Here is a 14189-nt window from a genome sequence, read left to right on the forward strand (position 1 = left end):
TCCGAATCCAACGACTGAACCGCACCAATTAGCCACCAGTATGGTTCAGCACGTCCCAAACCATCCGGTTCGGGCTAGTTCAACAAACTATGGTTCATAAACAAGTAATTAGTGCATAAAGAATCAGGGGCTTAAGCAATATCAAGAACATTAGACCAGCTCATAATTGCATATAAAAATAATGAGAAATACAATCATAAACTAGTAAAGTTTAGAAACTTCAAAGTTACCAAGCAGTGTAGTTCTTAGGAACAAACATTTGAGTATAGCATACATTTCCAACAGACTGAGAACAAGCAGTTCAACATCAGACTGGAGTCATATTATCTTTTGAATACAATGTGAGGAAAAAGAGATCATGAAAACATACTTCTTCACTGGATAATCAAGTATAACACTCAGGCAGGTTTGATGGAATGTCATTCTGTCAATGTTGGGTAAAATAGAATGCATTCTTTGGTGGAAGGCAGCGAAAAAAGGAGCAGAGATTACCCAGCAACATGGGCTTGAGCGAAGGATTGGAAAAACAGAAAAATGCAGCAACCTAGTGAAGCTACTGCCACAAAAGGAAGAGTTAGACCATTGTGTATCTCGATCCAAAGCTAGTAGCTATAGAAGTGATTGTATTAGTAAAGTAATGAGAGGGTTCATACTTTATAATATACCTATACCAAGGGATGTAAAATTTGTCTCTAAACTGAACTATTTTGTGCATTACAAGATGACGGAATGAAATAAATCTTGGTATGATTCCAGTATTATGTATTGAGAAATTTTAGTTTTGATGTTTAGCTGCTCTGCATGATCGAACAGCCATTTATTCTATAATTACATGTCGCCAGGTTTAAATCAATAAGTATGTGCTTCTGCAAAAATTAATCAAATTAAATCTGAACATTGATTTGAACAAGATTGTAGTCACATTTGGGACTTGGCAACGCCTGGTTTCAAGTCATGACAAAAGGAGTTCAAGTAAATTGCTGACTTTATAGTATTCCTTGTTAAAAATCCTTTCACCTGAAATTCATGTCAGCATTACCACAGAGACAGTTTTAGCATGCTTCAGTAATAGTGTATGCAAAATTATAACAAAACTCTATCATAAATATCAAATAATGCTAATATCCTACATAATAACATAATATCTTCTCACACACAAATGGCAGAGTATCACAATCTCTAACTGCTGTATAAAGCATGGTCAAAAGTACTCAATCGGTTAAAGAATTTTGGTGCTCATTGAAAACAATGAAAGATGGTGCTTAGGTAGGTTTGTTTTGTGCATTGTGATTATCATGAATATAAATCCATGCAAAGTAATATATGTTTAGCTTCTTTTGGTTGCAGCAAAATTTGTGCATCATTCATCAACAAGTACTACACTATTTTTCCTTCGTGAAGGTCTATCTAGCTTCCCTTTCTAACTAGCAACTAGTAAACACTCAAATAAAACATCAAATGGTTGCATACTGAAAGCAAGTTTCTTTATTGAACAAGGTGACAACCCATGTGCAAGTGGTTAACAAATATTCTAAGTGTGATTGCATAATAACTTGGTGACATACAAGATTGAATGGCATAGGCCCACGATACAGTATGTAGAGATCTATAAACCATGCCTAGAACAAATTATAGCAGACAAAAGTTGGACAGAAAAAGATAAGTTCGTCAATCATCAGTTCACTTTGTAGTTCATTGTGTATAACTATGTTAATTATATCAAACCATCTCAGTCTGCCCTTCTCTGCATATCCCGGATGATATAACTTGACTTATACCAAAATCATTATAAAGAATGGCTATCCCAAACTTAAGCTGATCCCAATGAACTAGGCCAAAGTTTAATGGTCATGGTTATAGATCTTCCTCAGCCTCAGACAGAAAATAACACAACTTTTTACTACTCTACCAATACCATATTATTCTTTGATATTTTGTTTTCTATAAACATTAATCAAGTCACATAACGAAGCAAACCCTCAGTAATATGTGACACCCATCCTTGACAAATCTAGTCTAAAAAGCTCAATGCCGATAATAGAATTAATGCATAAGAAAATGTGTATTGATGCACTAAAAAAAATTAAACAACAAATTAACAAGAGAAAGGAAACATCACTTAACCTGCCCCAAGAAACCTGTGGTTCCACTTTCAACCAAAGGAACTCCAGCAGCCAAGCACAGGCGGTTAACATGTCGTCTAGCATCTAAGTTATCAAGACCATTCAAAACCACATTAAAGTCCTTAAAAAAATCCACATTGAATTCCGGATCCTTGACATTTGCATGGTGTGGTGTTATGCTGATGTGAGGCCTAAACTTTAGAACAGCATCTCGAGCAACCTGACATGAAGAACATTGCAAGGAAGAAGTCAGAGCAACAGCATTAACACACAGGCCCATGTGAAGCATCAAGTATGATTTAACACAAGATGACATATCAAACATTAGTTTCTTACTTTAGCCTTAGATTGCCCCACATGACTCTGTCGAAATAAAAATTGTCTATTGAGGTTACTGACTTCAATTGTGTCCATATCTATCTGCAATTATCAAACAACAAGTATAGAAAGTAATACTGCATGAACAAACCTTGTAAAATCTTAAAACATAACCAGGTATTCTATAATTGTTAAAATAAAAGAAGCTTCGCTGCAGTCAAGTCATTAACACATCATAAAAAACACATAAACAAGTATATAAAAAATTAAATATAAAAGAGAAAATATAGAAATTTTCTGCCAAATTTATTTTAGACTATTATATTGCCACATTATGGATTCCATTCGGTTCAAGGTGTATGTTGGTGAAATTCTATTATCAGAAATTCAGCGAAGTGAAGGAAAGAATAATCTGATGCTCCATTCTGCAATCTGGACTTTAATAAAGCAAAAGTTAAGCTCCTGGCCACCATACACCTCAAAAGGCAGCATATCCATGGGCAACATAATGATCAACAAAGTATCAACAGAAAACAAAAATAGATGGAGAAATATGAAGGTAGAACCAAGCAAAGCGAGATAAGAATCATGTAGATTCCAACTAACTTTTAATTACAAACTTTTAAAGTGTACATTACCGAGTGCAACCCAGCTCTTTTATTAAGATCAGAAAAGAATTTATACATAAAATTATATTGATGGTTTGAATAGGAATAGATCCTCAGCTTTACTTGAGATAAAGATACGCGCGCGAGCGCACGCACATATGTATATATATACACATACACACACACACATATATACATACATACATATATATACATACACACACACATACACATACATACATACATACATATATATACATACATACATACATACATATATATACATATATATAGAGATATATATATATATACACATATATATGTATGTATCTATATGTACACATATATATGTATGTATCTATATGTATACATATATATGTACACATATATATGTGTCTATATGTGTATATGTACACATATATATGTGTATATATGTGTATATGTACACATATATATGTGTATATATGTGTATATGTACACATATATATGTGTATATGTATCTATATATATGTATATGCATGTATGTATGTATATTATCATGCTACTGATATTGCCCTTCTTGCCATGTACAGATCAAGGTAAGCTGATGATAGGATAAAACTCTGGGGGTGGTTTATGTCATATCATGCGCACTCACGAAATCTTCAACAAGATTGAAAGTGCTCCTGCACTCCAAAGTTACTGAACTTGATAATTTTAGACACATCATATGGACCAAATAGGATTGTTCAAAACAAGGGCCAATCACCATCATGCAGTCTATACTTAACAACATGCTTTAGTAGCATGACTAGCATCTACTACCAACAAAATATTTCCTGCTTAATATTGTTGGACTAATGTAGACATATCCCTAGTCCTTTGACTGGTATAGTCAATAGCGAGAATTACAGGATTGCACTTTTGTTCTCTTGCACAATACCAGACATACATAGTCGACAAATGACGAGCATAATCTAAAGTTGTTTGATTCACAAAGCATTAACGAAAAATGAATCCAAAGCTGGTTTGGCAAAAAAAAGTATGATTTCTACTTCAAATAGAGAAGAAGAATCCAAAAGGGTCTCAAAAGTCAGTGCTCAATGAGTCCAAAGAAACGTGAAATTAGAATATGGTATGAGAAGGGGAAAAAAAGAGCGGCGTGGAGAAGAGCAGTTTGGGGGAGGAATTGGGTTGTTAAACTTGGTGATTCCACTAAGAGTCCGTTTGGTTGGGGTACGTCAAATTACGGGATAATCTAACAATTCCTAAGAATCATTTATCTGAAAAAATAATTGCAAAGGAAAATAATTTTTACTATGTTTGGTTGATGAAAAAATTACTTTGGAAAATGATACTGGACAAAGATTACTACGTTGGTTGGAGCTAAATCTACATAGAAATATGATCAAATTTACAAATATACCCTTCAACATAAAATAATTTTTTAATACTGGAATAATATTGTCATCTCCAATTAGTTTTTATGTAATGACTATAATCATATAGCTCTTTATATAATACCATCTCCATCTTAATTTTTTTACAAAAACTCTTTATTATTTGAATTTAGAGCGATATTAGAACAAATTCAATAATTACACTTGCAACTTTATTGGGGATATTTTTGTCAAATATGAATTACCACCACTTGAGAATTTATCAAATACCAACCCCCCATAGTATTTGTTTTACCTTCTCTCTCTGAAAAATAAGCATGGGACCCACAAACATTTTTACCATCTCTTTCTTTCCTTTTTCATACCAAATATGGTAATCTAACATGAAAATCATTTTCCCATGCCAGATTACCCCCAACCAAATGGCCCCTAAGTAATTTTGCCAAAACCTGTTCCATGAGTTTGACTTGACGCCCTAAGGATGGTAATAGGCACCTCTATTCATTGAGGCAACTTTTTAGAGTACTTTAAGCCTTCAATATGTTGCACCAGTTGTTGCTTATGAATCAAACAAAGTGAGGGGAATCCGGCCCAGATAAAGAAATCATTTTAAATTTTTGGATAGTGGTGGCTATGTTACAATCCTAACATGGCACATATAACTTTGATAGTTGTTGTAAGACACAAGTTAGCTATATATAACTTTCAGGTGCATGAGGGAGTTCAGAAAAAAGGTGGCAGTTCACATCTTGGAACATAGATAAACCTACTTGACAAAATCTATCATCTAAAAGGGGTCAGTGGTTCCATATCTGAGCCTTGGCCAAAAGACTTGCATGAATTGCAGCACCAGTCTTTGATCCATGGCCCATATTTCTTACTAATTTCAGAAAAATTCCAGTACCCAATTTTTTTAGGAAATGTGTTAGAGGTTTAGCCTTTACCAGAACTGTCATATCTTTAATTTATTTCACTTTCATTATTTTTAGGAGAACTTTTGGGAGAGAATTCAGGAGATATTTGATGCCAACTTACAGTCTTTCATCTTTCTTTATCTTGGTCATTCTATAGTAAGTTTGGGCATGAATAGTTTCAGTAAAGCTGGCATTTTTTACCTTAGTTTGTTTACCTGATCAATACAACTCATTTCCAAGCCACCTGATCGGACCCTTTAAAGTCACAAGTTGTGTATGATATCAGTAAACTTGTCAGATTAGTGGTTCAACCAGGTTCAAGTGATATGATTCAGAAACACAGGGCCAAGAATTTACATATTTTTAGCATATTATATTTTTAATACTATATATTTTATATGAAAAAAATAAACTGAAAGGATAGGGCAAGAAATAGTATCGATTTAAAAGTGATAGAAGCCCATTGTGGCAAACTGGAAATACAGGTACTTAAAAATGTAAATCTAAATGGGCTCTGATGAAAAGGTGTACTTTAATTAGGGAAAGAGGATTCAACAGAAGAAGTGGAAGGCTAAAGATAACATGGGTGAGAGTTGTGAAAATAAAGATATAGAAAAGCTCAAAATAACATCAAAAGTAGAAATAACTAAAAGCTTGGTGTATGAGGATTCATAAAGTAATCTCAAATAGTCGGGAAAAGGCCCAATTCCTCCTCTTCCTTGCTCTCCTTTCTCTTCTCCCTTTTTCCTCTCATCTTCTTTCCTCCTCCCTCTCCTTTCTCCTCCTTTTCTCCTCTTTTGTTCTCTAGCTCTTCTCAAATTATTTCCTACTTCTCATGTCCTCCTTAGCTCAACCTACTACCATGAAATCACTGCATCACCATGATAAACCCATCCAAGCCCCATGTCACCAACACACCACCAACTGCCTCATTATGTGAAGGTCTAATCGCTGGGCCATCACCCAGCCCCGTAGCCACATCTATTGTTCTTAACAAAGCTACCTGTCACTATCCTGCTCAAACCTACCACCACCTAGGCCTCTTCACAACCCAACGATTAATAAGGTTCCCATCATCACCTCAGTACCAGAATACCCATTGTAAAAGCTGTCTACTAACCCACCCTATTGTCAATCATCGATACACGTTCCCCTCTTCGCCTCCTCCTTGTATGCCTCTTCTCCTTTCACTTTTTCCTACCCACTACCCTCTTCTTTGGTTCAAGTCACATGGGACCAACTTGCTAGCAAGTCAAGCTACTTTGCACTAGTCATAATTGAGGGAAGTGAATCAATCCAAACCAGACCTAGCCCATCTTTAAGTTTGAGCATCCAAATTCAAGATTAGTAACTTAAAAGCAAGGTTTAGCTTCTCTCTTTTCTCTTTTCCTATCTTTCTCGAGTCATTTCTTGAGAAGCCCCATCTCCTCATTGCTTTGAGATGACTTCAAGGACTCTGCCATACCACATTCAAGACTTTTTATACATGTGCATTTCTTCACTTGTGGAAGACTCTCTTCTACTTTGTAGTTCCTGTTGTGGTAAGTGAGTTCAAAGCTTAATTTGTATAAAACAACTCATTGCTACTACCCTCTCTGCTTTTGTGCTTGATGTGATTTAGATATATCAGATTAGATTATGATTTGGTCCTTGTGTTTAGTTTAATCATCATCGTTTCAACAGCTGCTGCAACTAACTTTCTTTCACGTTATTTTTTTAATAAATCAACATAAGCCCAAAAAAAGGTTTCAGACTGATTTAGTGATATTCCCTTCACCAATTTTTAATTCATTAGAGCACCCAAACATATACTTCCTTTCCTTTCTTTCCACCTAAAGTGCAGAACAGGAGCATAAAGCCAAATAGCATTTCCATAGGGCATTATTGACCTAAACTCTTAACCATGACAGCAAATCTTAACCACAACAGCCCATAAAATTCCCACCAATCTCTCTTATAGGCCTAAACTACAGTGTGATCTACCCCATGTTTCTATTTGACAAATGTGTCATAAATCCTTGAGATGTCCTTTTCTTTTAGGCCTACCATCATTCTTACTGAACCTAGCCACAGATCCTAAGTCAGCTGGTTCTTACATAACAACTCTCTTCGTACCTACCAAGATATGAGTATTACTATTTCATGTAGCTTAATCATATATGTCATTAATATGATGATTACTGCAACTAAGAAGAGTTTGATCTCATTATAAGCATCTTTTTTATTTTATTAAAAAGAAGACTTAGAATGTTTTAGGAAATGTTTGGATCTCCTTCTAGGTGCAACTAAAGCAAGGCATCTATGGCTATCTCATTTAAGGCCTCTGCAACTTCTTCAGACAATCTAGACATTAAGCTAGCATAACCAATTCAGGTAGTTCAAAGAAGGAAGGATTCATGTCCTAGTGCATCCTCGCAGGTCCTACCAGTACTATACCACTCCAACAAGAAAATGATGCAGGAGCCCTCCTGAGACACTAGCAAGTACCAATCAAGATAGAAAGGGATCAATGACTGGGCTGAAAAACCAAAATGTTAGTTAGACCTCCAGCCATCCATTTGTTGCTACAACCTTAGAAAGCATTTGGAACTCATGACAAACATATGTTACAAGCTTTTTATAGATGAAACTGTGATAATTTTGATAAAATCATTAGAAAACTTCTTCTCCCATGTAAACCTGGCTATTTCAATTTACAAATGAACCATCCTTTCCCCGGTATCTCATAAGTTACACCTTCCATTTGATCTAGGTGCTCGCCTAATGAAAAAATTTATCTATTCTTGTCCCAACAATCAGCATCTTCAAACCTTTGATTGTTCATACTTCATTGTGAACATGCTAAACTCGTAGGCTCACAATTGTGTTCATAACTACAGCTAAAAGTACAGAGAATTTCTTCTTTCTAACCAGTACCTATATCTCTTCTAGCATGTCACCTACGTTAATGGATAGCCATGCTTTTAAAGCCCATCTGTGGTCCAACCCAAAAAAAAAAAAAATGCTTTTCACACATCATTCCATCTATTTATCATTTAATTGTTTATGCTCCTAGCCTATTATCACTTCCTCTTTCATCATCCTTTTCTCCTATTGAGAAAGATGCATTTTGTACATCCTAGGTTCCCCATACAAATAGCTCCTTCATGTCACATAAACCTACATCACTTCCCAATCAGCCACCTATACTTTAAGTACACCATACTAAATAAATTAAAAATCCATGGATGTAAAGTACAATCTATGTAAGAAACTAACACTACAAATGATTGGATGTTAACCTCTACTAAAAAAAGAATTTTCATGTAAAGCCATGTGCCATAAAATCTTAACTTCATAGAATATCCACCACTATACAAAAGTTACGACTCATATAGATACTCTTTTATTGCTATTATTGATATCCCAACATATTCTTTTCCATTTTGGTATATTTCGCAGTAATATATTATTTCATGCCAAAATGCCTCTAGATCTTCTTTTCAGGTCTTCTTTGTGGAAGCGCACATTTTTTTCCATTGAAAAGAAATGTACTTATGATTGGTGAAACTGTCCTTGGATGATACAAATTTCCTGAGCTCTCCCAGGGTCTATGTATCCACCCAATGCAATCAGAATTTTCTTTGTATTTCACAACATAAACATAACAGCCCCATCCTGCCAATGCAGTAAGTGGAAACCTAGCCCCAATTATGTCAGTAATCGACACAACTCAACAATAGTAATTACATTTCTGAAAGATGTTTTTCATTCTCAAGTTTCTAATTTTAAAACATAGAACCAAATTCTGCTAATAAATTTTCTCTGTCTCACATCTCATCCATCATCCCTGCAGTCATATACTCTGCACAACCAGCAACTGCCCTCTTAAGAAAACAACTGTATCACTTTATAGTCTCCAACATCAAAAATCCACCACGGCCTCCTAAGAAGTTGAAGTTACATTGAAACTCCACCGCCCCACCCAAAAAAAAAAGAAAAATAAAATCAAGAGCAGTAAAACCAAGAGAATAGTCAACCATTCTCTTTTCGTATCAGAAAAGCAGAACTATTCATGACTGCAGCAAACAGGAAAAACGAGGTTAAGGGGGTTTACAAAAGAGATTCTTTTTCTTGTGCTAAAACCCTAAGCTACTGTAAAAACACCCAAAACCCATCTGAGGAAAAACCCTGGAAGAGCACTGGAAGCAAGTAACGGCTGCTTACAATGTGAATATCCTGGAAACCAGACAACGCAAGGGTTTTGAGCAGCTCGCACCCAATTCCGCCGGCCCCCACCATCAGCACCTTCGCCGTCTGCAACCACTCAGTTCGATTCACCTCTTCTACTTCAGCGCAAAAATTGGCCCCAAACAGCACAGACAGAAGAAAACAACGCCTGAGAAACCAATAACCATACCTTAATCGCTTCCAACTGCGACCACGACGCCATGGGAGCGATGGAGAGCAGCGACGAGACAGCGAAAGGAAGGATTTTGGTAGGGGATTAGAAGAGCGCGTAGAAGAGGGCAGGGAATCCAGACGGTCGGAGCTCAGAACTCGGTAGCCCTCACGGCCGAAGAGGACTTGTGCTTTGCTTTCGTAGAAAAGAAAACGGGAGGTGGAGAGGGGAATTTTAAATGGAAACTTTTTACCCGATGGCTCCTTGGAGCATTACGCTTCTCCGCCCACGGAGAAATTCCGGAACGGAAAGGGATGGAGCTGAAGAGGGATTGATGTCGTAAAAGCACGAGATTTGGGTTCAGGTGATCCATCCATGTCAAATTTGCTTGGTTAAAGTCAATGGAGCTCAGATTTTGTTGCGGCTAATATAGATTTTTACGGATAAAAAGAATCATATCGTATTTAATTTTTATTATTAATTAATATACACAGCCGCAATACTCCCGACAAATGGTGGATTATGATGTAATGGATCAGATACCATATTCCTTGACATCCTTATACATTCTACTTTTTTAATTGTGGCTTGAGAGAAGGGATGAGATTTTGATGTGGCTATATTTTAATAATATTATAATCTTAATATTGATGTTTTGGGTTTTGGCGGTCCATCCATATGAAATTTCGTTGGTTAAAACCAATGGAGCTGATATTTTTGCTGTGGTTGGTATAGTTTTTTACGGGCAAAAAGAATCATACCATATTTAATTTTTATTATTAATTAATATATGAAGCTGCAATACTCCTAACAAATGGTGGATTATGATGTAATTTATCAGATATTATATTCCTTAACATCCTTGTGTATAGCATTTTTTTCGATTGATGCTTAAGAAGGGATGAAATTTTGATGTAGCTATATTTTAATTATATTATAATCTAAAAATTGATATTTCGGGTGTAAGATCCATCCCTCTGAAATTTTCTTGGTTAAAACCAATAGGGTTGAGATTTTGCTAGTATATATTTTTAGGATAAAAAAAATCATATCATATTTAATTTTTATTATTAATTAATATACATAGTCGCAATATCTCTGACAAATGGCCGGTTGCAACGTAATGGATCAGATACCATATTCCTTGACATCCTAATGTATTGCACTTTTTTTATTGTGGCTAGAGAAGGGATGAGATTTTGATGTGGCTATGTTTTGATGATACTATAATCTCAATGCTTAATGAATCAGGGATTGCGATATAACGGATGAGATATGATATTCTTTGTATAGGCAATGATGGCATATGGTTTAAACTTTTATACAAATTTTCAATGATAAAAAGAATTGTATCATATTATATCTTTATAATTTGTATCATTAATCAATTCATATTGCCAAATACTATGGTCACAATACATAACAAAAATTGATAGATTGAGGAGTAATGGATGAGAGGTGATATTCTTAGATATTGCACTTCTCTTCTATGGCCACCAAAAAAGAGTATAATATAGGAGGAAATTGGGCCTATTCCAATAAACCCCATAAACCATCCTTCTAGATATCATGTTCATAATATATGGTGGTGCAAACCATTTTCTTTGCACAAAACTATCAATTTGAACCATTAGGATTGAAAAAGTAAAGCAAGCTCTCATTTTGATAATGTTATATAGTGATAATGCGGTGATATTAAAAAATGATATGTTAATTCTTTTAGATCACGTCTCTATGATGCCAAAAATATTTATCACGTCTCTAAAAAATATATTATTTTTCATTGTATAGTTGAACCATTTTTGCAAAATCTCATGCAAAATTGAAAAATAATTCGAGAAACCAAAGAGATTGCTTTTATGCCCAATACTACTTATTATGTTTGATCTTATTTTATCTATCCAATTAGTTAAGTCTTGCATCTAGTAATATGTTTTCAAAAATAATTGTATCAAATGTATGCTCTTTTAGGTGTTAATGGTTAGTCAAAATATTGTTTTTCATATAAAACTGATGTTAAACTATGAAATTAAGGTGATTCACTAATCTAAAAAATTAACATATGAAAAAATAGACTATAAACATTGACTAACACTATATATAGGGATAATAACATAGCACTTTTAGAACTCATTTGGTTCGTGAGAAGAATTTTTTTTTCTTGAATGTTATTCTTGAGAAGCTGATTCTTGAGAATATGATATCTGAAAAAATAATTTTAGCACGTTTGGTTGACTATGAAAAAATAGTTTATTCTATAATAGGTTAAGTATCCACTTTCTATGAAAAAATATGTAATATATCTATTATAACCTTCATACAAGAAAAAATCTTACCACATTCTATAAGTTATCATTGTTTGCAAATAAAAAATTATAATGGTTAAGGGTATTTTTGGTTGTATATCATAATGGAGGAGGATTTGAAGTGTTGTGGTGGAAAACATATTTATTTCAGTCATAGGTCTTTTGATGGCTTAAAAAAAATTTAAAAAAAAGCCTCCAATTTTCATCCCATGGGAAAGCTAAAAATCAATGCCCTATATAGATTTTTTTCCTATAAAATATAAGAATTATATTCCCACATAAATATCTTTTTTCAATCACTCTCTTTTGAAAACCATAACCAAACAAGAGAAATTTTTTCCATTTTCTGTTGACTACATTTTTCCTCCTTCACTTTCCAGAACCAAATGAGTCCTCATAGACATTCAAACTTGATAAGTAAGGCGGTAAGCATAATGGAGGTGTTTGCATCAAGTAAAATTGGGTTTTGGTTGAAATTTATATCATTTTACTTTGGGTTTAAATTAAGCCCAATTCATAGGAGATGATAGGGTGTTCACTTAATTATCATGTATAACTTATCATGACTCCAAAATGTGGCATTTGACAAGATATGACAAACAAAGCAAGATAAACTTTCTTTTATCCAAGTTCAAATAAAGTCTTACTAGATTGTGACCTGAACAAAATATTTTATCTAGAAACATGTCTGCTATAATTCCATTTAGATCAACTGGATCGGAACTTGTAAATCATATCGATGAAGTAGTGCCTACCTTTTCATGAAAGAAGTAGAAGAAGTTTTTGCTTGCCAATTCGTTAAGCAAGAAGAAAGAAATCATTAGCAAAGAAAGAAACTCACAGTTACTTCTACCAGTATTTTTCGTAATAGGTGGTTTACTTGTAACTTTGAGAATGAAGCTTGCATCAAGTTCTATTTATGCAGCTAGTTTTTCCTCTTCCTTTTTCCAAAATAATAAATTAAGAGAAAAAAAAGACTAAAAACCTAACAAAATTGTTCTTAATGTATTATGGCTGCATGATAGTATTTTCTTAATCATCTTGAACTTTGTCAATGACTTATCAATAGTCAATAAATAGGCTTTTAATGACCATAACTTTCTTGTCCAGCCTATGATTAGGATATTCTAGGATGCATTGGAAATCTATTTTGATATGGGTCCACTAGAAGTGATCAAGGTAAGAGCTATTTGGATCAAAGGAATTAAAATTCTCAAGAAGAGCCATCACCAAATATTTCTATGCATACCATTGTTGGAGAGCTATCCTCTAGAACGGTTCTAATGAAAAGATTACCCAAGAGATAGCCAATCATGATTCTTATTAGTTGTAAGAGTGCTTATAATTTAATTGACCCAGTCTTAATAAAGAAAATATAGTGCAAAATGAATGAGAAAAGCTCTTTCAGATAATGATAGCTATAGGTGTGAAGATAGCAATAATGTTATATGTGGAGCTTTCAGTTCCAAACTAACCTTTATTTGCTTCCTTGGTTGAATGGAGTGCTTTGTTGGAGATTTATTAGTTTTGCACTTGAAGCCCAATTTTATAAGATTTCCTCAAGTTATTTATGCAAATCTATTTGATAAAAGCCTCACTACCACTATGATAACTCCTATTGTCATGTATACATACATGCATATATAACTCCTATAATCATATATACATGTATACATATATATTGGATGTTATTTTTTTATAATTTAAAATATATTTTAACATAAATCTATTTGATTAACTGATGCAATGATTAACATAAATCCATTGGTGACTCCAGTTGTGGATTAGACGAAGTTGCTAATCTAGTGACAAATTGCTGACTCTCTTTGTTGTTGTTTCCTTTCCTTCTCTTCTTAATGCTTATTTCTAGATTGAAGTTAGGGTTACTATCAATCAGGAGAGCAAACTCTTCTCTTCTTACTATTCAAAGATTATGTTTTCTTTTCTTCTTTTTCTTCTGAATTTTTATGGTCTTAATTTTGGCCAAGAATGTCAACAATTCTTGTTACATCAGCAATTTTAAGATTTTTGTAGCACAACATGGCTATTTATTTAAGAGTTAATCCTAGATCTACAGATTTTTTGTGGTTTCTTCCATTTTCTTTTTATTCTTCTCTTTTGCACCCATCCACAAATATATTGATAAATGAGCTAGATGTT

The 14189-nt window shown here is 34.1% G+C and overlaps 1 protein-coding gene across 2 annotated transcripts in view; it reads right to left on the bottom strand.

Annotated features, from left to right (window-relative positions):
• LOC105060449 (SUMO-activating enzyme subunit 2) overlaps window positions 1-10033 on the bottom strand; it is a 44035-nt gene extending 34002 nt beyond the window's left edge. The window contains exons 1-4 of one of the 2 annotated variants that reach the window (XM_010944165.4): window positions 9742-10032; window positions 9549-9638; window positions 2460-2543; window positions 2125-2343 (exon numbers count right to left, since the gene is read on the bottom strand). In XM_010944165.4, the coding sequence (XP_010942467.1) occupies window positions 2125-2343; window positions 2460-2543; window positions 9549-9638; window positions 9742-9774 (426 nt within the window). In that variant the 5' untranslated portion in view covers window positions 9775-10032. Of the gene's footprint in view, window positions 1-2124; window positions 2344-2459; window positions 2544-9548; window positions 9639-9741 lie in introns of both variants that reach the window. The other variant, XM_073260665.1, reaches the window with a different exon arrangement.
• Window positions 10034-14189: the final 4156 nt, after the last annotated feature.

The sequence above is a fragment of the Elaeis guineensis genome, chromosome 7, assembly GCF_000442705.2.
Source record: "Elaeis guineensis isolate ETL-2024a chromosome 7, EG11, whole genome shotgun sequence".
Lineage (NCBI taxonomy): Eukaryota > Viridiplantae > Streptophyta > Magnoliopsida > Arecales > Arecaceae > Elaeis > Elaeis guineensis.